Source organism: Nerophis lumbriciformis, linkage group LG27, assembly GCF_033978685.3.
Source record: "Nerophis lumbriciformis linkage group LG27, RoL_Nlum_v2.1, whole genome shotgun sequence".
Lineage (NCBI taxonomy): Eukaryota > Metazoa > Chordata > Actinopteri > Syngnathiformes > Syngnathidae > Nerophis > Nerophis lumbriciformis.
In genome coordinates this window covers 25145001-25170186 of record NC_084574.2, presented here as the reverse complement: position 1 = coordinate 25170186, position 25186 = coordinate 25145001, and the positions used below count along the sequence as shown (strand labels likewise).

At 39.7% G+C, this 25186-nt stretch overlaps 1 protein-coding gene across 1 annotated transcript in view; it reads right to left on the bottom strand.

Annotated features, from left to right (window-relative positions):
• Window positions 1-1561: 1561 nt before the first annotated feature.
• Window positions 1562-25186, bottom strand: part of LOC133624600 (arsenite methyltransferase-like) — a 23989-nt gene continuing 364 nt past the window's right edge. The window contains exons 2-11 of the mRNA XM_061988297.2: window positions 25112-25145; window positions 24701-24828; window positions 22514-22664; window positions 11700-11836; window positions 11538-11607; window positions 11371-11452; window positions 11157-11288; window positions 6930-7069; window positions 6744-6866; window positions 1562-2456 (exon numbers count right to left, since the gene is read on the bottom strand). Of these exons, the coding sequence (XP_061844281.1) occupies window positions 2349-2456; window positions 6744-6866; window positions 6930-7069; window positions 11157-11288; window positions 11371-11452; window positions 11538-11607; window positions 11700-11836; window positions 22514-22664; window positions 24701-24828; window positions 25112-25145 (1105 nt within the window). The 3' untranslated portion in view covers window positions 1562-2348. The remainder of the gene's footprint in view (window positions 2457-6743; window positions 6867-6929; window positions 7070-11156; window positions 11289-11370; window positions 11453-11537; window positions 11608-11699; window positions 11837-22513; window positions 22665-24700; window positions 24829-25111; window positions 25146-25186) is intronic.

The window sequence follows — 25186 nt, the reverse complement described above, 5'->3', positions numbered from 1 at the left end:
AAAAACTTTACCATTTCTGAGTGTTTTGTCAATACAGTACAGACTGTCATTGTATAATGTGCAGACTGTATTCAATCATGCTGATTCACCAAAATAGCCAATTACTTGCTTATACAGTACAGTCCTTATGTTTCATCAACAATTTGTATAACAATGCAGCTACAGTAGGCTATATAAATGAAACTTGTATATACTTTAGAGAAGTCTGTGTACAGCTTGTCACAGTAAAAATATTTGATTATCCATTAAAAACAGACCAACACGGCCATTACTGCAGGACACAGTTGGGAGTTGTTCACTGTCAGTCTGACAATAACATCACTATTGTGAGGAACTTGAGGTGACCCCAAGATACAGGAAACAGGAGGACAACGAGCAGGTAAGAGTTTGTATTACTCTCAAAACAAGAAGGAGAAGTCATGCATCAAGCATAAGGTCCCTAACATAGTCAATCCTCCAGCACTGAGGAACAGGCGAGGCAGGCATAAATAGCCGCCTGATTGGCAACTGCAACCAGGTGTGCCCGGCTGCCAATCAGGGACAGGTGAGGGAAACGAGCACTCAGGGAGATATGCAGGAAGGGGAACAAAAATAAGAGCGCCGAGGAAACAAACACCAAACAAGGAACCCCCACCAGAAGTGAAGTGACAGATCGTCACAACTATGCTAGTTTATTTTCAAAGACTTTTAAATCTTTATCGCTACACAAGCTGTAAATGGACTACTCCAAATTATGTCTAAGTTTCATTTAAAATATATACTAAAAGGCTTGTTGAAAAGCGAGGGATGTACTTTGTGACTAACTCGTGGGAAAAAAAGGTCATGTTTTGGATCAAACGAACACCATTGCTCTTGTCCTTCATGTTGTAACACTCACAATGTGTACTAGTTGTACAGTGGAGGCTCTCAATACTATGTGACAAGATGACAAAACTCTAAACCAGGGGTGTCAAACTACGGTAATTTTAGATCGGGGGCCACATGGAGAAACATCTACTCCCAAGTGGGCCGGAATGGTAAAGTCACAGCACGATAACTTAAAAATAGAGACAACTTCAGATTGTTTTCGTTGTTTAACAATAGAACAAGCACACTGTGAAAATGTACAAATCATAATGTTGTTGTTGTTTTTTTACACTTACATGTTGCGGTTAATAGTATTCTATCTTTATTTGTCGTTATTCATATTTTCTGAACAAATTATGTGATAATGTTCGTCAGTTAACTCATCGGTGTTAATTTTCAATCCATCAAGATAAAAACATTATATCAAACAGTATGTTATTTATGTAGTTTGATCATTTTCCTCGACTAATGTACTAACATGTGGTTTATTTTGTACATATGTAGCATCATCTACAAATATACAAAGAATTGCTATTGCGACATCCAGCAGACACATTCAGAACAGCTGTTTATTTCATTAAAATATTTCAGGTTAATTTTTATACTTAGCAAACTCATCCCGCAGGCCGGATAAAACCTGTTCGCGGGCCTGATCCGGCCGTACGTTTAACACCCCTGCTATAACGCATCATGTGTAAAGGTATTCAAATTGATATAGCATGATAAGACATTTATTTCTTATTACAGTAACATTCAGCAATTCATGTCATTTATTAAAACCATGTGGCAAATTCAATTAAACAAGTCATTCAAATTAGAAGTGGTACATAGTTAGAAGTGTGCCGTTTACAAGTAAGACGTATCACACCAAAAGGCACTTAAACGTTTCATTATTTGGACTGAAGATTGTGAAGGTTACTAATAGTTTAGTGCAGGGATGTCCGTGTGCTGCAAAAGTGTAATATCAAGTAACATATTGTATGTCAATGATATTCAATGTATTTTATTTTGATATGCCAATGGCCTACGAGCCACACTTTGGACACCACTGGTTTAGTGATTGACTTGTGTGGGTTCAGTCCCCACTGAGTGAGGATAAAAGTGTGAATGGTTGACTGTCTCTCTAGTCAGGTGGGGTACACCTCTTACAATAAGTCAGCTGGGGTATGCTGCAGCTCGTCACGAAGAAATGTAAAAAATACAAAAAAAAGGATGGAACATTGTGAGTAATTAAATCTGTTTAAAGTAGGTGTCAAAAAATGATCTATGATGTTGTATTTCCACAACAAGCATATCCTGTTTAAAGGGGGAGAGCAGTGAATACTAAACATCAGTTATCATAACATAATTTCCTGTAATATAGTATTCGCTATAACCTGAATTTACTGGGTTTGACTGTTCTAATTATTCACCCCTACAGCACATTTAATGCACGTATTGAGTAATATGTTTATTTAAACTACTGTTGTACCACCATGTGACTCTGGGCGTATTTGCATCAATCACTTGCAGCAGGTTGCAGACTTTGTGCTGCAACTCCCCCCTGTGGGTGAACCTGGACTTGCTGTCTGCAGCTGCACAGCCAGCTCAAAAGGATTCTCGGTGCTTGCCTGAATGACAAATCAACAAGAACGTTGTATTTCATTATGTGAAGTTTCAATGTAGACAAAAAAAAAGAAACATTTTGACTCTTTGTATATACCCCTTGGAAAATCAGTGTGGGTTTACTCGTGACGTGAGGTCTTGATCAGACATTCATCAAGTGCTGCTAACAAGAGCTTAGCACAAAAGGCCTTTGATGACTAAATCACAGCAAACAAGCATTACTGTAAAATAATATTTGATTTCACTGAAGAGAGACAGTCCAAAGGTAGACCCATGAACATATCTGGAAAACACCTATCTTAGAAGTACTAACCATTCAGCCCCTGTATTATATCATACGAAAGGATGGTTGCTGTTGAAACATACATATATACATACATACATACATAGATATATATATATATGTGTGTGAGTGTGTATAATATATACGTGTATATACATATATACACACACATATATATATATATATATATACATACATATATGTATATATATATATATATATATATATATATATATATATATATATATATATATATATATATATATATATATATATATGTATAATATATACATACATATATGTATAATATATATATATGCATAATATATAAATGTATATATACATATGTATACATATACATATGTACTGTATACATACACATATGTATACAGTCGTGGTCAAAAGTTTACATACACTTGTAAAGAACATAATGTCATGGCTGTCTTGAGTTTCCAATCATTTCTACAACTCTTATTTTTTTGTGATAGAGTGATTGGAGCACATACTTGTTGGTCACAAAAAACATTCATGAAGTTTGGTTCTTTTATGAATTTATTAAGGGTCTACTGAACATGTGACCAAACCTGCAGTGTCAAAAGTATACATATACATTATAAATTTTGGTGAGTTAGAAAAGTTACAATCAAATCAAATTAGCTTCATGGCATGGCCTCTTAACTTCATGTGAGTGATTATGATTGACAACACCTGTTGACTTCTCTGAGCCCATTTAAATGGGGCTCATGTGATGCAGTCATTTGACTCGGTTACAAACGTGACAATGGGAAAGTCAAAAGAACGCAGCACAGATCTGAAAAAACGAATCGTTGACTTGAACAAGTAAGGAAAGTCACTTGGAGCCATTTCAAAGCAGCTTAAGGTCCCAAGAGCAAGTGTGCAGACAAATGTTCGTAAGTATAAAGTGCATGGCACAGTTTTGTCACTGCCATGATCAGGAAGAAAACGCAAGCGATCACCTGGTGCTGAGAGAAAATTGGTCAGGACGATCAAGAGTCAACCGAGAACCACCAAAAAGCAGGTCTGCAATGTATTGGAAGCTGCTGGAACAGGTGTCAGTGTCCACAGTCAAGCGTGTTTTGCATCGCCATGGACTGAGAGGCTACCATGCAAGAAGGAAGCCCTTGCTTCAGAAGCAACACCTTAAGGCTCGTCTAAAGTTTGGTGCTGATTACATGGACAAAGATAAGACCTTCTGGAGGAAAGTTCTGTGGTCAGATTAAACAAAAATCGAGCTGTTTGGCCACAATACCCAGCAATATGTTTGGAGGAGAAAAGGTGAGGCCTTTAATCCCAGGACACCAATCCTACCGTCAAGCATGGTGGTGGTAGTATTATGCTCTGCGCCTGTTTTGCTGCCAATGGAACTGGTGCTTTACTGGGAGTAAATGGGACAATGAAAAAAGAGGATTATCTCCAAATTCTTCAGGACAACCTAAAATCATCAGCCCCGAGGTTGGGTCTTCGGCGTAGTTGGGTGTTCTAACAGGACAATGACCCCAAACACACGTCAAAAGTAGTAAAAGAATGGCTAAATCAGGCTACAATTAAGGTTTTAGAATGGCCTTCCCAAAGTCCTGACTAAAATGTGTGGACAATGCTGAAGAAACAAGTCCATGTCAGAAAACCAACACATTTTGCTGAACTGCACCAATTTTGTCAAGAGGAGTGGTCAAAAATTAAACCAGAAGCTTGTGGAAGGCTACCAAAAGCGCCTTATTGCAGTGAAACTTGCCAAAGGACATGTAACCAAATATTAACATTGCTGTATGTATACTTTTGACCCAGCAGAGGTGGTCACATTTTCAGTAGACCCATAATAAATTCATAAAAGAACCAAACTTCATGAATGTTTTTTGTGACCAACAAGTATGTGCTCCAATCACTCTATCACAAAAAAATAAGAGTTGTAGAAATTATTGGAAACTCAAGACAGCCATGACATTATGTTCTTTACAAGTGTATGTAAACGTTTGACCACGACTGTATATATATATATATATTTATATATATATATACACACACACATACATACATATATATATAGTCGAGGTTTCTGTGGTTTATCCGTTATACAGTGGGGAAACCTGCGAAACAGGCTTGTAGGGATGAAATAGCCTCTGTGTTTTTTCCTGAACTAAGGTATATATACATATGTATGTATATTAGGGTTGTCCAGACACCAATAATTTGGTAAAATGTATGTTATACTTTGGTACTTTTCCAAATAAAGGGAACTTTGAAAAATTTCAATATTGGCTTTATTTTAACAAAAAAATTTACAATACAATAAACATAGGTTTCCTATTGCACTCAAATAATAATTTTACAAGGTTAAAATATAAATTAAAAGGCATTAAACACATTGGGCTTTTCTTATTGCATTCAAAGAACAAATTACAATTTTCAATATTACATATAGTCTGCCATAATCAAGGATTAGATTAGAATATAATAAAAAGCTTTATTGACATTATATTAGATGCTTCATGATTTATGGTTGCCACTCCTGGTCTGTGCTTTAAGAAAACTACAATTATTATTAAATACACAAAACAAAACTATAGATAAATGTACCCAAATAAGACATGTAGCTGGCAAAACACACATTTGTTAAAGATAAAACAAAAATTGTCGCGATTTGTTACAAAATTCAGTCATTTCACTTTTGCATTAGTTGACGCTAGATGGACTTAACTGAGCTAATATTTGTCATCACGCCAAGCAGCTGTGTGCATGTCTATGTATCTACATGTGCACAGCAGGGGAGCTGCTTAACTATGTTATGAGAGTACGTGTGTTTGCAAGAATGGCAACGTGTTGGCTGAGTGACATCAGTGAGTGAGTGGGTGGGCGAGTAAAGAGAGAGAGAGAGGTAGCTTGTACACTGCACAGTAGAGTGAGCAACAGGTCTGGGTGTCCTGCAAAACTAATAATAAAGCAACCAGATTGACACGAATTGCCTCGTCATTCTTACCCGAAAGCGGAGCTTAGCAGACCCCTTGCCGGGTAAAGTGAAGAGTGTTACCCCCGAAAAAAACATCAACCCTGGAAGGAACGTCTTCCCTGTGCTCCTCGACGTAAGTCTGCACCGGAACAGCAGGACAGGTGTGACAACAACATTATTACCCGTTACTCTTTACAACTCCTTGTGCAGATATGAATGCTTATTATTAAATGTTTACCTAAGCAACGGTGGTAATACTAATCGCCATGTTTGGCGAGACGTGTCTTAAAGCAGTGCGTGCAGCGCATCCCTGTTTAAAGCGTCACCTTTGTTGTTAGTTTTGAAGCCCAAATACCTCCATATTGTGCTTCTCCACCCTCTTTATTAACCAGTAGAAATTATGTTTTTTGCCATTCTTCCTCTCCATGATGATATTGCTTGTATTCAGTTTTTTTGTGCATTTTGACACACTTATCATAATGCGCTATGCTCTGTAGTCACCACCGCACAGCGGCATTCAGATTAAAGAATGGTACCGGTCATTTTCAAAGGCAGTATGGTACCCATTTCTATTAATTAGTATCGCTGTACTTTATTAGTACCAGTATACCGTACAACCCTAATGTATATATATACATAAACATGTATATATGTGTGTGTGTGTGTGTGTGTATACAGTATATATATATGTATATATATATATATACACACACATATATAGTGCTCACAGAACAACAATGACAGCTGATAAGATGACATTCTAAGAGTAGAAGAAGAGAACATTCATTCCTGTTCAAGGTTCTCAGCATGACTCCACAGTCTGGTTATGACTTGAGACAGCTGCTTGACCTTGCACTTGTGCATGAGTGCATATGTGTGCTTTGAGAGTGTGTGTTTGTGAGAATGCGTGCAGTGTTTCGTCGAGTGTGACTGCGTGCACAGTAAGACGATGGGCCTCTCTGGGTGTGTAGCAGATACCAATAACATGTTGACCTGTGCTGCTTAAAGTAATAATTTCTGCATATTTTAAAGAGTATCACTGACCTTTGGTCGGACTCCGCAGGGTTCACAGGAGCCTCCTGGTGGCTGGAAAGTGAAGACCTGTGCAAATCTGGAATGGGTCAGAATGGCGGCTACGTCGGCATCTACCTCCGCCACTTGATCAGCCTGTCAGACAAAGATTAGGTTAAAAAAGTTACAACGGCTCATTTTGTTCGAAAAAATACAAACCTTGAAGGTGTACTGACAGTCAAAGCGGAGGGTCTCCTCCGCCCCTGTGATGTTACCATTATACATGACTTTACATGGCTTGGTGCTGCCTTTAGGGACCTTAAACAGACGATATGTGGCAGAGACAAACTTGAAGTCACCTGTAGAGTAGAGCAGGTCAAATGAATGACCTGATCTATAAAAGGTTTGTGTGTATTAAAACACATGCAAACTCGATAGCACACAGAAAGCTGATCGACTAAGCTCGTGAACAAAAGATTGCGTCTACTAAGTGAGCAAAATAAAGACAGCAATTAATTTAGCCAGTTTATGATATGCAGAACACTGTGCATGTATATGCTGATCATCACAACGTCCAGAATACTGGGAAGGGAAGATGCAAATACAATCATTTAGCTCTGGCAATGTGATTTATCAAAAATAAAACTGTTCTTCCGCCGCTGTTTTTTATCTTAATCTCATTTACAAAGGACGAGCAAAGTGACATAGTTACGAAATGTCGTGAGAAAAAAGGCGTTTCGCGTTGATTAAAAGAGAATATTCCATCTGTGGGTGTGTCAACATATTTGGACTGCCTTGTAGTCTACATAACATGTAATATGGTTCTTGGTCAACATTTTGCATAGATTTAGTTTTACATTTCATCTTTAAGCCGCTTTCTTACTGTCTCTTCAGAATGCGCAGATTGGTGGGCGGTCTTATTCACGTACCAAAGGCCTCCTCTAAGCCAAGCCCCCTTCAACTGCTCCCCCCCGTCAGCCATGTTGTAGTTTTTAGTGGTATTTCAAGTCAACTGACATATACAGGTAAAAGCCAGTAAATTAGAATATTTTGAAAAACTTGATTTATTTCAGTAATTGCATTCAAAAGGTGTAACTTGTACATTATATTTATTCATTGCACACAGACTGATGCATTCAAATGTTTATTTCATTTAATTTTGATGATTTGAAGTGGCAACAAATGAAAATCCAAAATTCCGTGTGTCACAAAATTAGAATATTACTTAAGGCTAATACAAAAAAGGGATTTTTAGAAATGTTGGCCAACTGAAAAGTATGAAAATGAAAAATATGAGCATGTACAATACTCAATACTTGGTTGGAGCTCCTTTTGCCTCAATTACTGCGTTAATGCGGCGTGGCATGGAGTCGATGAGTTTCTGGCACTGCTCAGGTGTTATGAGAGCCCAGGTTGCTCTGATAGTGGCCTTCAACTCTTCTGCGTTTTTGGGTCTGGCATTCTGCATCTTCCTTTTCACAATACCCCACAGATTTTCTATGGGGCTAAGGTCAGGGGAGTTGGAGGGCCAATTTAGAACAGAAATACCATGGTCCGTAAACCAGGCACGGGTAGATTTTGCGCTGTGTGCAGGCGCCAAGTCCTGTTGGAACTTGAAATCTCCATCTCCATAGAGCAGGTCAGCAGCAGGAAGCATGAAGTGCTCTAAAACTTGCTGGTAGACGGCTGCGTTGACCCTGGATCTCAGGAAACAGAGTGGACCGACACCAGCAGATGACATGGCACCCCAAACCATCACCCAACCATGCAAATTTTGCATTTCCTTTGGAAATCGAGGTCCCAGAGTCTGGAGGAAGACAGGAGAGGCACAGGATCCACGTTGCCTGAAGTCTAGTGTAGAGTTTCCACCATCAGTGATGGTTTGGGGTGCCATGTCATCTGCTGGTGTCGGTCCACTCTGTTTTCTAAAAATCCCTTTTTTGTATTAGCCTTAAGTAATATTCTAATTTTGTGACACACGGAATTTTGGATTTTCATTTGTTGCCACTTCAAATCATCAAAATTAAATGAAATAAACATTTGAATGCATCAGTCTGTGTGCAATGAATACATATAATGTACAAGTTACACCTTTTGAATGCAATTACTGAAATAAATCAAGTTTTTCAAAATATTCTAATTTACTGGCTTTTACCTGTATAAGTTAGAGATATATGCTACTTTGTATTAAAATTGGCAACAGCAGAGGATTTTAGCATGTATGTGCATGAACAAGTCAGTCTGCCCCACAACAAGATAAGAGAAAAATAAGGAACTTATTGACTACAACTTTGAACTACATCTTGATAAAAATGGCAGACTGGCACAAAGCTCTTTGGGTAAACCTTTCCAATATACGGACATATCCGCTGACGTACCTATGGATAATTACAACACACTAAAGTTCCAAATTCCAAACAGCTCGTTTGGAGCAAGTTTGGAAGAAGGCAAGATTTTTTTTTAATAAATATCTATGCCATGCCTTTACAGTTTTGATTTCACATTTTCGGGACTTTTCCCAAATACACAAAAACAGGTATCAATGGGTACAAAAAAGTTGGTTTTGTATAATAAGTCCCCTTTACGGCCTGATTAAGACAAATTCAATTGATTTGTTTTGTTCTCCGCTGGAGTTTTAATTTCTCACGGCGTTCGTTTTTTTCATTTAGGAAAAATATCATTATAATATATCTCCTGTGTCTGGATCAATCCAGACATCTTTACAACTCAACCAGGGTTTCTGCAGGTTTCAACATGTCAAATTTAAGACTTTTTATGAGATTTTAGAATAATTTTAGACATTTTAAAGGGGAACATTATCACAATTTCAGAAGGGTTAAAACCATTAAAAATCAGTTCCCAGTGGCTTATTTTATTTTTCGAAGTTTTTTTCAAAATTTTACCCATCACGCAATATCCCTAAAAAAAGCTTCAAAGTGCCTGATTTTAACCATCGTTATATACACCCGTCCATTTTCCTGTGACGTCACATAGTGATGCCGATACAAACAAACATGGCGGATAGAACAGCAAGCTATAGCGACATTAGCTCGGATTCAGACTCGGATTTCAGCGGCTTAAGCGATTCAACAGATTACGCATGTATTGAAACGGATGATTGTAGTGTGGAGGCAGGTAGCGAAAACGAAATTGAAGAAGAAACTGAAGCTATTGAGCCATATTGGTTTGAACCGTATGCAAGCGGAACCGACGAAAACGACACGACAGCCAGCGACACGGGAGAAAGCGAGGACGAATTCGGCGATCGCCTTCTAACCAACGATTGGTATGTGTTTGTTTGGCATTAAAGGAAACTAACAACTATGAACTAGGTTTACAGCATATAAAATACATTTGGCAACAACATGCACTTTGAGAGTGCAGACAGCCCAGTTTTCATCAATTAATATATTCTGTAGACATACCCTCATCCGCTCTCTTTTCCTGGGGGTCTGGCGGCAGATTTCTTTGACTTTATCGTTGGAAATGCATCTGCTTTGAGTGTCGCAGGATATCCACACATTCTTGCCATCTTTGTCATAGCATAGCTTTCGTCGGTAAAGTGTGCGGAACAAACGTCCAATTTCTTGCCACTTTCGCATCTTTGGGCCACTGGTGCAACTTGAATCCGTCCCTGTTCGTGTTGTTACACCCTCCGACAACACACCGACGAGGCATGATGTCTCCAAGGTACGGGAAACAGTCGAAAAAACGGAAAATAACAGAGCTGATTTGACTCGGTGTTTGTAATGTGTTTGAGAAAATGGCGGATTGCTTCCCGATGTGACGTCACAACCGAGAGCGAATAATAGAAAGGCGTTTAATTCGCCAAAATTCACCCATTTAGAGTTCGGAAATCCGTTAAAAAAATATATGGTCTTTTTTCTGCAACATCAAGGTATATATTGACGCTTACATTGGTCTGGTGATAATGTTCCCCTTTAAGGCCTTGAATTCAAATTATTGGATTCAAGACTTTTTCAGACTTTCTAAGACCCCACGAATACCCTTGCTCAGCGCCTCTCTGGGGCGCACCGTCAGCATGCTAAAAATAGTTTCTGTTGTCTAGAATGTGATTCTAAATTGCAAAAAAGGTGGTGCATATTAAATACGTGTGCTGCTTGCTCAACAACCAAGCAAAACACAACCGGTTGGAGAGCATCATAGCATAAATGAGCACAGCCCATGCAAAATCCTCATTTAAATATGGCGGACTGCACTACTTTTTCACTTGTTATAAATTGTACACATAGTCTTAGCAGATCACACGCAACACACCCACAAATAGTACATGCAATTTTATAGTTTGCACATGCTGTTTAGCATATGTTATTTGGATCCTAGTAGATCTGACCCTGAGTTTCATTGTCGTTCAAATTGTTTTGCCATTACAATGAAAGAAAAAAAAAAAGAAAAGAGAAATAAAGACAGAAACAAGCATCACACCCAGAATCGCCTCCATGTCCTTGTTGTCAACAGTGATGGTGCTGGCAGTAACAAGCCTCGGGGTGCTGAATCCTACTTCCTTGGCCAATTGCAGCAGATCTTTGTACCACAGCGCACCACCAAAGCCCTCACCTACATTGAACAAAGTACCGGTACATACTCAGGCATGTGTCTGCAGCTTTTGTCCATCATGAACATGAATAATCATACACACCCCACAGGACTTTGTTGTTTTTAATCTCCTCCGTTTGTCTTCCATTGCAGTACATGTCACTGAAGAAGAACTCACCACCATCCTAAGCGTGATAAGAGTGTCCTTCAGTATTTGAAGTTGTTGACACGTCTCAAAACATTCTTCAGGAAGTCAAAATACAAGTGTACCTTAAGCACACTGTAAGCTTCGGTCAGAACTTTCTTCTTGTCTGGAGAAAGGTTGACCACACAGTTGGAGCTAAGTGATGAAAAAGCTTTTCACAACATTTTGCCAACTACACAACTTGTGGTTATTGAGAAACAGAGAGTGAACAGGAGGGATAATCTCACATAATGATATCGTAAGAGCTCTTTTCCAGCCCCGCCTCTGTCAAGGCCTCAATGAAGCCCTGGACAAAAGTCACGTTGGGCTTCTTGTAGCCAAACTCCTTCATGTGAAAGTCCACATGTTTCCTGGCTACTTCAAGCTAAAAAAAAAAAAAAAAAGACACACTTTAGGTCAGCTTCACTTACGGCATGGAATATAAATCACCACACTTAAGGTCAAACAAGCCCAAAGTATGAAGTTACCATATTGAGTAAGATGTTTTTCTCGTGATGTGCAATGTTGTCTTTGCTTGATTTTCAAATAAATATCTTCAGGAAGAAAATCTGTTATGATCTGATGAAACCAAAGTTAATCTTTTGGCTTTAATTCCAAATAATCTCTTACGTTTGATTCCAGTTTGCTCTGCCACTTCATGTACAGGTTCATGTGTAGGGCAGCTGAGTCAGACAACAATGTCATTAAAGGTCTGACTAACCCGACTCGGAGTTCTGTCAGATTTTCATCCGGTCTGTGGAACCATCGACGAGTAAGCCTGTATGGACATTGAATATTGTGTAGTGTTTTTTATTTATTTTATTTCTGCTTGTATTTCTTTTATTTGGGTTTTATCGTTGTATGGTTTCTTTTACTGTGATATGGATAGCCCTGGGTCTGAAATTTTAAAAAAATGACTAAATAACCATTTTAGGACAGTATATCTTTTTAAGGGACAATATCCAATCCAATCCAATCCACTTTATTTATATAGCACATTTAAACAACAAAATGTTTCCAAAGTGCTGCACAACAATATTCAAAACTATATTCAAATATTATCTTTAGCTCCACCAATGACTGAATAAAAACAAAAAATAAATACATATAAAACCAATATAAAAACAATATAAAATAAATATGATTAAAAACTATTTTAAAGGGTAAAACCAATTAAAACAGTAAATATAAATCAAAATGTTAAAAACACAGAGGACAACAGAGGACCACACAACTCACGTAGTGTTAAAAGCCAGAGAATAAAAGTGGGTCTTAAGACAAGACTTAAAACACTCCACTGTGGGAGCAGTTTGAACATGGAGGGGCAGAGTGTTCCAGAGCTTAGGGCCGACCACAGAGAAGGCCCTGCTCCCCTGGTTTTAAGTCTGGTCTTGGGCACCACGAGCTGGAGCTGGCTCTCGGACCTCAGAGCGCACGCAGGATTGTACATTTGGATGAGGTTCGAGATATACTGAGGTGCCAGTCCATGTAAAGCTTTAAAAACAAACAGCAAGGTTTTAAAATCAATTCTAAGATGAACAGGGAGCCAGTGCAAACTCTCAAGAACTGGGGTTCCATGTTGGTGTTTTCCTGGCTCCTGTTGAAAGACGTGATACCGCGTTCTGGCTTTTTGGCTAATGCCAGCATAAAGTGCATTGCAGTAGTCCAGGCGACTTGAAATAAAAGCATGCACGACTTGTTCAAAAAGGTAAAAAGATAAAAACGGTTTTACCTTTGCTAAAAGACGAAGATGATAAATATTTTAAAACGCCATTGACTTGTTTCTCAAGTTTAAAATCGCTGTCTATAGTTGAGTTGAGTTGAGTTTGAGTTTATTTCGAACATGCAATCATACAACATGATACATCACAATCTCCAATTTCTCTTTTCAACATGTTCGAAAAGGAGTAGGAAGAAGCAGAGCTTATTTAATCCTACCCCTTTCTTTTACATAACAGTTGCTAAAACTTTTGTTCACTTCCTGTTCTCAATTTATTCACAATATACTCCATAAGTAATCACAATAAAAATAAGTAAATAAATAATAATTGGTGAAGTAAGTTACATTTCATATGTTGAGATAAGTAAGATTATTTTGAGAGTGAAAGAATGAAAGAATGGATGAGTTAAATAAATTCAGAATGTGTATCATGGTTCTTCTTCTTTGTACTTTGTAAACACTTTAAGTTTGAAGAGTTTCTTGAAGTGGATCATATTAGTACATTGTTTGATTGCTTTGCTTAATCCATTCCATAATTTAATTCCACATACTGATATACTGACGGTCTTAAATGTTGTACGTGCATACAAATGTTTTAAATTACATTTCTCTCTAAGATTATGTTTCTCCTCTTTTGTTGAGAAGAATTGTTGTATATTCTTGGGTAGCAGGTTATAGTTTGCTTTGTGTATAATTTTAGCTGTTTGCAAATTCACTATGTGGTAGAATTTCAGTATCTTTGATTCAATAAATAAAGGATTTGTGTGTTCTCTATATCCAACATTATGTATTATTCTAACTGATCTTTTTTGTAACACCGTTAATGAATGAAGTGTACTTTTGTAATCATTTCCTCATATTTCTACACAGTAACTCAGATATGGTAACACTAGTGAGCAGTAGAGAATATGAAGTGATTTTTTGTCTAGAACATGTTTTGCTTTATTCATTATTGACGTGTTTCTTGCTACTTTATGTTGTATATTTTTTACGTGAGATTTCCAGTTCAATTTATCATCAATCATTATACCTAGAAATTTGGTTTCATTTACTCTTTCAATTTCTATTCTGTATAGTGACGCCAAGGCTGGTGACTTTGATAGAAGTTCAACTTGGATATACTTTAGAGTAGTCAGAGTACAGCTTGTAATACAGTATCGGTTGAATATCCTCTTAAACTGACACAAATCATTCATCCATCCATTTTTACCGCTTGTCCCCCTCAGGGTTGCGGGGGGCTGGAGCCTATCCCAGCTGCATTTGGGTGGAATGCGGTGTACACCCTGGACAAGTTGTCACCTCATCACAGGGCCAACACAGATAGACAAATAACATTCACACTCACATTCACACACTAAGGCCACTTTAGTGTTGCCAATCAACCTATCCCCAGGTGCATGTATTTGGCACAACACACATAAATGTGTGTCTAAATAACTGACAACTAGGGTTGCGCGATATAGGCGATATCTAAATTTGGTCGACAATAGAGCTTTTAAGACTATTGTTTTATCGTGATAATTCATGTTAATGACACATTCTAACTGTGTCCCATACATTTGACAGCAACGGGCGAACAAACGTGCATGCACTGCAGCACCCTCGCTAGCGGCTAACGTCCTTCCACAGTGCCAAGCTGCTTCTAGTCAGCAATCCTCACCTCCATGAAGGGAAATAAACTATGTTTCCTACAAGTATCACTGGAGAACGAGGAAGAGATATAAATACTGCTGTAAGCAGACTTTTATTTAATATTAACATTAAAACAGTGATTCCGTCGTCATGTCTTTCATAATGATTGTGAACGATAGGCAAAATTCCCCCCAAAAAGTGCAGTTTCCCTTTAAGGCAGTGCAACATAACCGTCACACAAAATATTAACACTTCGGACATAATTTGGTCATGTTCACTGTGAGGTGTAGTCACTTGTGCTGCCAACTATTTAGACAATAATGTGTGTACAGTGGTACCTCGGTTTTCATACGCCCCACTCTTCGATGGGTTAGTTTTTCTACTAACAAGCATGTCGAAAAATGTCCCTGGTTTTTAACAACTGTGTAGTAAGGATGCACAATTTGGACCAAAAATAAAATCTAGATTTCTTTCTCTGAAAACTAAAATTTTCATTACGATTTCAAATATTTTGGTAAAAACTACAAAACCCAAAAGAAGGGTGGGTGTCATCGTGTTATTTTTAGCAGGATTATAAAAAGGATAATGAAACATTATACATATACAGTGCATCCAGAAAGTATTCACAGCGCTTCACTTTTTCCACATTTTGTTATGTTACAGCCTTATTACAAAATGGAATAAATTCATTGTTGTCCTCAAGTACCCCATAATGACAATGTGAAAAGTTTTTTTTTTTAATTTAGCAAATTTATTAAAATAAAAAACTAAATAATCACATACATAAGTATTCACAGCCTTTGCTCAATACTTTGTGATGCACCTTTGGCAGCAATTACAGCCTCAGGTATTTTTGAATACGATGCCACAAGCTAAGCACGCCTATCTTTGGCTAGTTTCAGCCATTTCTCTTTGCAGCATCTCTCAAGCGCCATCAGGTTGGATGGGAAGCGCTGGTTTTCATCTGGGATGTATAGAGAGGAATATCAATTTAAAAATGTTCTTTTTTTTTTAACATAGTCAGTATTAAATAATTGGATTACAATCAAAAACCGTTCAAGCGTGCTGCCCTACTGTCTTGGTTATCATAAAAACATGAAATTGACGCTCTCCCCATTTTGGGCCTAAATTACGCATTTCGAAGCACAAATGAAAAAAAAATTGCAATCTCACATTAGTATTGGCCGCAAGATGAGACCTTAGCTCCAAAAGTCAGTACAGTACAGTCTTTGTTTCTATTATTATGTCTACTATATTGTATTAGCAGAGTGTAAAGGTGACTAGAATCAGAATCAGCTTTATTGTCATTACGCAAGGTAACGAGATTGAGGCCATTCCATACAGTGCGATGTGTGCATGCTAGAAAAACAATGTGCAAATATATAAAAATTAAAAAAATGTAGAAGTGCAATGAATATGGTGTGACATGAATATATACATGAAAAAACAAAACAAAAACAGGGTGGTTGGTGGAATGGGTTATTGCACCGAAGAGAAGGCAGTTATGAGGGACAATGGGGCAGTCCGTTCAGGATGGTTATGGCCCTGGGGAAGAAGATGTTCTTTAGCCTGTTTGTTTTGGTTTTAATGCACCTGTAGCGCTTCCCAGAGGGCAGCAGGTGGAACAGGTCAGAGCCAGGGTGGGTGCTGTCTTTGATGATGGCACTGGCTCTGTTGAGGCAGCGGGAGGTGTAGATGTCCGTCAGAGAGGGGAGAGGGCGGCCGATGATCTTCTGAGCCGTCTTGACCACTCTTTGCAGCCTCTCCCTGTCTGCTGCAGTGCAGCTGCCGTACCATACCGTAATACAGTAGGTCAGCAGGCTCTCGATGGACGAGCGGTAGAAGGTCAGCAGCAGGTCAGGCTTCAGGTTGTACTTCCCGAGGACTCTAAGGAAGTGTAGCCGCTGCTGAGCCTTCTTGATGATTGATGTGGTGTTGACTGTCCAGGAGAAGTCATTAGAGATGTGGACTCCAAGGTACCTGAAGGTGTGGACCCTCTCTACACGCTCGCCGTTGATGTAGAGGGGGGCAGGGTCGGTGCTGCTCCTCCTGAAGTCGACGATGATCTCTCTGGTCTTGCTGGTGTTGAGAGCGAGGTTGTTGTCCGAAGACCAGGCCGTCAGCTTCAGGACCTCCTCTCTGTAGGCAGCCTCGTCACCCCTGGAGATGAGCCCCGACCACTGTGGTATCGTCGGCAAACTTGACGGTAAGGTTGTCACTGTGGGCCGGACTGCAGTCATGGGTGTAAAGGCAGTAGAGGAGGGGGCTCAGCACACAGCCCTGTGGGGAGCCGATGCTCAGCGTGCGGGAGGATGAGAGGTGCGGGCCAAGTCTCACATTCTGGGGTCGGTCCGTTAGGAAGTCCCTTATCCAGGCGTTTGTGAGAGGGGGGAGGCCAAGAGTGTCCAGTTTATTGCAGAGTCTGTCCGGGATTATTGTATTGAAGGCAGAGCTATAGTCCACAGAGAGCATCCGGACGTAGCTCTGCTGCTGCTCCAGGTGGTTCAGAGCAGAGTGGAGAGCAACAGCGATGGCGTCCTCTGTGGACCTGTTCGCCCGGTATGCGAACTGGTGGGGGTCGAAGTCTGGAGGGATATGGTCCTTGATGTGCTGGAGAACAAGTCGCTCGAAGCACTTCATGATTACCGGAGTGAGGGCCACTGGTCGGTAATCATTCAGGCTGGTGATGGGAGACTTCTTCGGCACCGGGATTATTGTAGATGACTTCAGGCAGGATGGGATGACTGCCTGAGCCAGGGAGAGGTTGAAGATCCTGGTGAGGGGGGGAGCGAGCTGGTGGGCGCACGTCCTGAGCACCTTTCCAGGTACTCCGTCTGGTCCGGTAGCCTTCCTGGGGTTCACAGCCAGGAGCACTCGTCTGACACTGTGCTCCTGTACAGTGAGTGGAGTGGCGCCGGAGCCCGGTGGGGGCGGGGGCAGGGCTGGAGCAGATGAGTGTCGCTGGGGGGTTTCGAAACGGGCAAAGAAACAGTTAAGCTCCTCTGCCAGTGTCGCACTCTGATCCGCAGTTGTCATATTGCAGCCTCTGAAGTTCGTGATGTCATGAATGCCCCGCCACACCTCCCGTGAGTTTTTGCTGGACAGATGGGACTCTATGCACCTCCTGTGGTCCGCCTTTGCTTTTTTAATCCCTCTCTTCAGGTCGGCTCTAGCAACACTGTACAGTGCCCTGTCCCCTGACCTGAAGGCTGCGTCGCGGGCCCTGAGGATTGTGCGGACCTGGCTGGTCATCCAGGGTTTCTTGTTGGGGTAAACCCGGATGTTTTTTTCCACAGTCACATTCCCGATGCAGAACTTTATGTAGTCCAGCACCGTTCCTGTGGCTGTCTCCAGCTCCTGTTGTTGGAAGAGGTCCCAGTCTGTGTGTTGGAAGCAGCCATGAAGTTTGGGGAGTTGCATCGTCAGGCCAGGTCATAACAGTCTTTGTGATAGGCCTGGCCTGGCGTCTGATGGGGGTGTAGGTAGGAGAGAGCAGGAGGGAAAGATGGTCTGACTGTCCAAGCTGGGGGAGGGGTGTAGCTCTGTACGCGTGCTTTATGTTGGTATACACGTGGTCCAGGGTGTTCTTGCCCCTTGTACAACACTTCACGTGCTGGTAGAACTTAGGGAGTACAGTCTTCAGATTGGCCTTATTAAAATCCCCTGCTATGATATGAACACCGTCGGGGTGGGCCCGCTGCTGTTCGTTGACGGTGTTCAGCAGAAGAGAGAGCGCTGTGTTTACTTTGGCGTCCGGTGGAATATACACAGCCGTGATGATAACAACAGACAGCTCTCTCGGGAGAAAAAAAGGCCGACCTCTAACAGACATGTACTCCACGTCCGGGCAACAGTGCTGTTCAGTGATTGTCCCGTTGTTGCACCAGTTCTCATGCACGTAGATACAGAGCCCCCCTCCTCTGCTCTTACCGGAGTCCTTAGTTCTGTCCCGGCGGAGCAGAGTGCGTCCGGCTAGCTGCATGCTAGCATCGGGTATTTCCGGGTGAAGCCAGGTTTCGGTGATAATCATAGCACAACAGTCCCGAACATAGCGGTTTCCAGCAAGTTGTAACTCCAGGTCGTCCATCTTCTGTACAAGGGATCTGGCATTAGAGAGGAACAGGCTCGGTAGAGGTGGCTTGTGGGGTTGTTTCCTAAGCCTGAGCAAGACGCCGGACCTGCGGCCACGCTTCTGCTTCCTCTCCCTCCTCCGTCTGCGCCGTCTCCCAGACCCGACAACAAACCACGGAGAGCCCTGTGCTCTTGCTATGTCATCTGGGATGTTGTGCTCGTGGTGAAAGTTGCTCGAAACAGATATCTGGTGCGAGTTACCGATATCCAAGAGTGACTGGCGGGTGTACCGGGTGTTTGCAGTACAGGTGGTGCACAAAAGGAAAAAAAACATGAAGAAAAGAAGGAAGAAAGAGCACTGAAATGGACAGCCGTAAGCCGCTGCGTCTGTGCGCGCCGCCATCTTGGAAAAAATAAAAAATAAATAAATAAATAAAATGTGGCTGGTATTTCATATCTAGAGGACTAATGTTACAAACAAACCTATTTTGAGGGTCATAAGATGGGTTTTTTTACGCTCTAACTATGAAAATATTAGAATTGTAATGAATTATTTCTAGTTCACATACATTAATTTACCACGGTACGGCTCGGAACCAATTATCAGCCATAAATGAGGGACATCTGTATACCCTTAGGGTGTGCACACAACCCATTTGCTTACATGTCTTAATATTTTACCTCGAACATCTAACTTTTTCTTAAAGGACCCACAGCATCCCGATGACAGAAATTTCCCACAAAGTTCTCTTTATGTATTTTTTGCTCCTTAAAATTAAGCTGGCATCCATTTTCCATAATATGAATTAGTTTTTGAGTAATGGGTAGATAACTAACTGTACTTGGAACGCCCCTTTTCCATCGCCAGACTTGATATGCCGCTTCCTCTTCGTGTGACGTCATCTACGAAAACTGAAACCCATTTCCCTGCTTAGACCGTGTGGATAAAGTTGTGTAAAACTATCATTTTTCAACACTTAATTGCCTGTTTTGTCACCCTGGTCCATAATTACTTCAAAACTGATATGGTTAACATTATGAGCAAAAAGAAATGAAATGCCATTTCCGCACTTCCATGCTCTTCCATCTCCTATTCTGCAGACACCATAGCCTGTTTCCTCATGTTCCTTCGGCATTCCCTCGATCATTTTGAGGAAAACATCAGTAGAAGAGGAAGCAAATATAAAATAATAGAGGTTTACCTTCTTATTCTCTTGTTTTTAAGTGCCGAGTCTGGTCTTCTTTCTCTGTTTTTCCGCATATTAAGACTTAGTCACTCTCTCCTCGAGGGTGCTCCTGATTTTCAGGATCACATTTGGTTTGAGTCTTTTATTTTTCTTTCCTTCGAAACTCTGACCAAAAACCGTCTTCTTTAAATTCCAAATCATTAAAATGATGCAAATTACACTCCTCTCACCTGGTTTGTCACATTTTTTCACAAGTCAATAAGACAGGAGGCGTCCATACTTTGCTTATTTTGCCATCATATGGAAACGTATGCAGGCTGACCCCTTCTCTACTTGTTTTGCTACAACCTACCGTATTTTTCGGACCATAGGGCGCACCGGATAATAAGGCGCACTGCCGATGAGCGGGTCTATGATCGATTTTTTTAGGGCACATTAAATGAGTCATACTATTATTTTTTTTCTAAACTGAAAACACTTCCTTGTGGTCTACATAACATGTAATGGTGGTTCTTTGGTCAAAATGTTGCATAGATTATGTTTTACAGATCATCTTCAAGCCTTTTTCTGACAGTCGCTTCAGGATGCGCCGTTTTGTGGGCGGTCGTATTTACGTAGCTCGTCTTCGGCAGCATCTTCTCCCCGTCATCTTTGTTGTAGCGGTGTAGCGTTCAAGGACGGGGGTGGAAGAAGTGTCAAAAGATGGAGCTAACTGTTTTAATGACATTCAGACTTTACTTCAATCAATAATGGAGCAGCATCTCCACATCCGTGGCTCACTAGTGCAATAACAACGGAAATATGTCCCGTGAAAAACCGTCCGACCGGAACTCTCTAATAACTAAAGTTCCTTGGGTGAATAATGTAAACTCACTACACCGGTATGTTTTAGCGCTTTCATGGCGAGTTTACTGACATATATAAGTAAGAACTTTACACTACTTTATATTAGAAATGGCAACAGTGGAGGATGAATGTCCCATAACAAGATCGAGAAAAATAAGAAGCTTATCGACTACGCGGTCGACACGGACTACAAAGGCGGACGTGTGCAATTTTTCAGGACTTATGCAGATCAATAAATACAGATCAGCAGGTACCAGAAGATAAGAAAAGTTGCTTTTGCATAATATTGCGAAACAAAACCGCAGATAATATGTCTTACCTTATACACACACCATGATAATACTCCTATGTTGAAGCACAGTATAATCCATCAAGCGGTGCGGCTTCATAGCTTACCAAAGTTGTACTAAAACATTTTGATAGATTTTTGAGCGCCGTGTGTAATGGTCTATATTTTCAATGGAACATATAAAATGTTGGTGTTGTTTACTTGAGTCATTTGGAGTCTACACATATTGCTTGTGTGTGACTGTCATCTACAGCAGTGGTCCCCAACCACCGGGCCGCGGCCCGGTACCGGTCCGTGGATCAATTGGTACCGGGCCGCAAAAGAAATAAAAAAAAATAAAATAAAAAAAATATATATATATATTTATATATATTTTTTTTTATTAAATCAACATAAAAAACACAAGATACACTTACAATTAGTGCACCAACCCAAAAAAACTCCCTCCCCATGTACACTCTTTCGCACAAAAGGGTTGTTTCTTTCTGTAATTAGTATTTCTGGTTCCTACATTATATATCAATATAGATCATTACAGTCTGCAGGGATACAGTCCGTAAGCACACATGATTGTATTTCTCAATGACGACAAAAAAAATAAAAAATAAAAAATAAAAACATACCCCCACCATACCATACCATACCATACCATTTGTCCGTGGGACAAATTTTCAAGCGTTGACCGGTCCGCAGCTACAAAAAGGTTGGGGACCACTGATCTATGGGTCACACTTAGCATTACACCATGTGCCAAATAAAATAGCTTCGAGGTCGGTAAGCAAAATCAGAATTATTCCGTACATTAGGTACATCGGGTTATAAGGCGCACTGTCGAGTTTTCAGAAAAAAAAAGGATTTTACTTGCGCCTTATAGTCCGGAAAATACGGTACAACAATATATCTGGCAGACATATTTGATAATTACTTTAAATTCTGTGTGAAAATATAATTCGGGATGAAGATGCTACCAAAAGACATACTACGCAATCCAAAATTGCTTCCAGTCTTTTTAGGTGACGTCAGCAGGCTGATGCAGGCACGCCCACATTTTGAAGCTTGAAGTGGGCGTTCCAAAATATGCAGAAACTCGTTAGAAAACAAAATTAAAATGACAACTGTGTTTATTTTGGATGGAATTTTACCTGTAGACATTATGTTTAGGTCCAATACTATGAAATAAGATTAGAAGGGCTCTTTAATTGTATTGTACGGTCATAATAAATAAAAAAAACAGGAAACACATCACAGTATGCTGTAGCTGACTTCTACACCGCTGCCGTGTCTGCTGACTAAATGCATTTACGTTGAGTAGTCTACCTGATCCTCAGTCATGTCAATGCCAGTGACATGGCCCGTCTCTCCCACCAGCTGACTCAGCATATAGCAGTCTCTACCACTCCCACTGCCCAGGTCTAGAATCCTGCATCCCTCCAAACACTCTGGCACCACCAGACCGCAACCAAAGTATCTAAAGAAAATAAAACACCATACAGGAATATTACCGACTGCTTTGCAAAAAAAAAAATGTCAATATACAGTCGTTGTGTATAGTTTACATACACTTGTAAAGAACATAATGTCATGGCTGTCTTTAATTTCCAATAATTTCTACAACTCTTATTTTTTTGTGATAGAGTGATTGGAGCACATACTTGTTGGTCACAAAAAACATTCTTGAAGTTTGGTTCTTTTATGAATTTATTATGGGTCTACTGAAAATGTGACCAAATCTGCTGGATCAAAAGTATACATACAGCAATGTTAATATTTGGTTACATGTCCCTTGGCAAGTTTCACTGCAATAAGGCTCTTTTGGTAGCCATCCACAAGCTTCTGGTTGAATTTTTGACCACTCCTCTTGACAAAATTGGTGCAGTTCAGCAAAATTTGTTGGTTTACTGACATGGACTTGTTTCTTCAGCATTGTCCACACGTTTAAGTCGGGACTTTGGGAAGGCCATTCTAAAATCTTAATTCTAGCCTGATTTAGCCATTCCTTTACCACTTTTGACATGTGTTTGGAGACATTGTCCAGTTGGAACACCCAACTGCGCACAAGACCCAACCTCCGGGCTGATGATTTTAGGTTGTCCTGAAGAATTTGGAGGTAATCCTCCTTTTTCATTGTCCCATTTAATCTCTATTAAGCACCAGTTCCATTGGCAGCAAAACAGGCCCAGAGCATAATACTACCACCACCATGCTTGACGGTAGGTATGGTGTTCCTGGGATTAAAGGCCTCACTTTTTCTCCTCCAAACATATTGCTGGGTATTGTGGTCGAACAGCTACATTTTTGTTTCATCTGACATCACATGGACAAAGACCTTCTGGAGGAAAGTTCTGTGGTCAGATGAAACAAAAATGTAGCTGTTTGGCCACAAAACCCAGTCCTGACTTAAAAAAAGATCAGTTAGAATAATACATAATGTTGGATATACAGAACATACAAACCCTTTATTTATTGAGTCAAAAATATTTAAAGTTCGGTGATTTGGTAAAATTGCAAACAACTAAAATGATGTACAAAGCAAACTATAACCTGCTACCAAAGAATGTACAACAATTCTTCTCAACTAAAGAGGAGAAATATAACCTTAGAGGAAAAAATAATTTAAAACATTTATAAGCACGTACAACACTTAGAACTTTTAGCATATCAGTATGTGGAATTAAATTATGGAATGGATTAAGTAAAGAACTTAAAAATTGTACTCATATGATCCAGTTTAAGAGGTTGTTCAAAATAATAGTGCTTACAAAGTACAAAGAAGAAGAATTATGAGAAATACTTCCAACCTTATTGAAAATAAGATATTCTTCATCTCTGTATGTTAATAATGACTGAATTAATTAACTACATATTACAAAACTGTTGTGTATACTAATTCATAGATGTTATTTTATTATATAAAAAGGTCAGTAAATGATTCTATATATTTGTAAACGCTCTGAAGTGGGAAAGGGGTAGGATTAAATAAGCTTTGCTTCTTCCTACTCCTTTTCGGGCATGATGTAAAATGAAATGATATGAAATTGTGTGATGTATTATGCTGTAAGTGTGTTCATGTTCGAAATAAACTAAAGAAAGAAAAAAAAACTGTGTATAATGCTGAAGAAAGAAGTCCATGTCAGAAAACCAACACATTTAGCTGAACTGCATCAATTTTGTCAAGAGGAGTGGTCAAAAATTCAACCAGAAGCTTGTGGATGGCTACCAAAAGTGCCTTATTGCAGTGAAACTTGACATGTAACCAAATATTAACATTGCTGTATGTATACTTTTGAACCAGCAGATTTGGTCACATTTTCAGTAGACCCATAATAAATTCATAAAAGAACCAAACTTCATGAATGTTTTTTGTGACCAACAAGTATGTGCTCTATTCACTCTATCACAAAAAAATAAGAGTTGTAGAAATTATTGGAAACTCAAGACAGCCATGACATTATGTTCTTTACAAGTGTATGTAAACTATACACCACGACTGTATGCAAAGACAACCTGTCAGTGACATCAGGATGGACTTTCTTCAGAGCCTGGACGATGAATTTTGGAAGGGGCGTGGCAGAAGCCACACAGGCATTGCTCTTCAGGTCTGAGGTGTTCTTCAACGTCTTTCCATAATAATCCTACATGAGCAGACAGATATGATGACGTCACATCGTTATGTTAGGTCAGTGCATGTCTGTGATATCAGCTACATAGACTGGGTATGTCATGTATCATACAATTATCATCTTTGTTTATGTTATCCTAGTATTCCATATTAGTACCAGGAACCACAATTTTACAGATATAAAAAAAGTTGTCAAATATTAAACAAGTGATTCTCCTTCTACTAATTGTGACTACAATTAATGATTTCAAACAAACATTTATGTTACAGTATATAAAACAAACGTAAAATCCGACCTTAACATCCAGGTGTACGTTGGTATCGGCAAAGCTTCAAAATAAGAACATAATTCAGACAGTTATGTAACATAA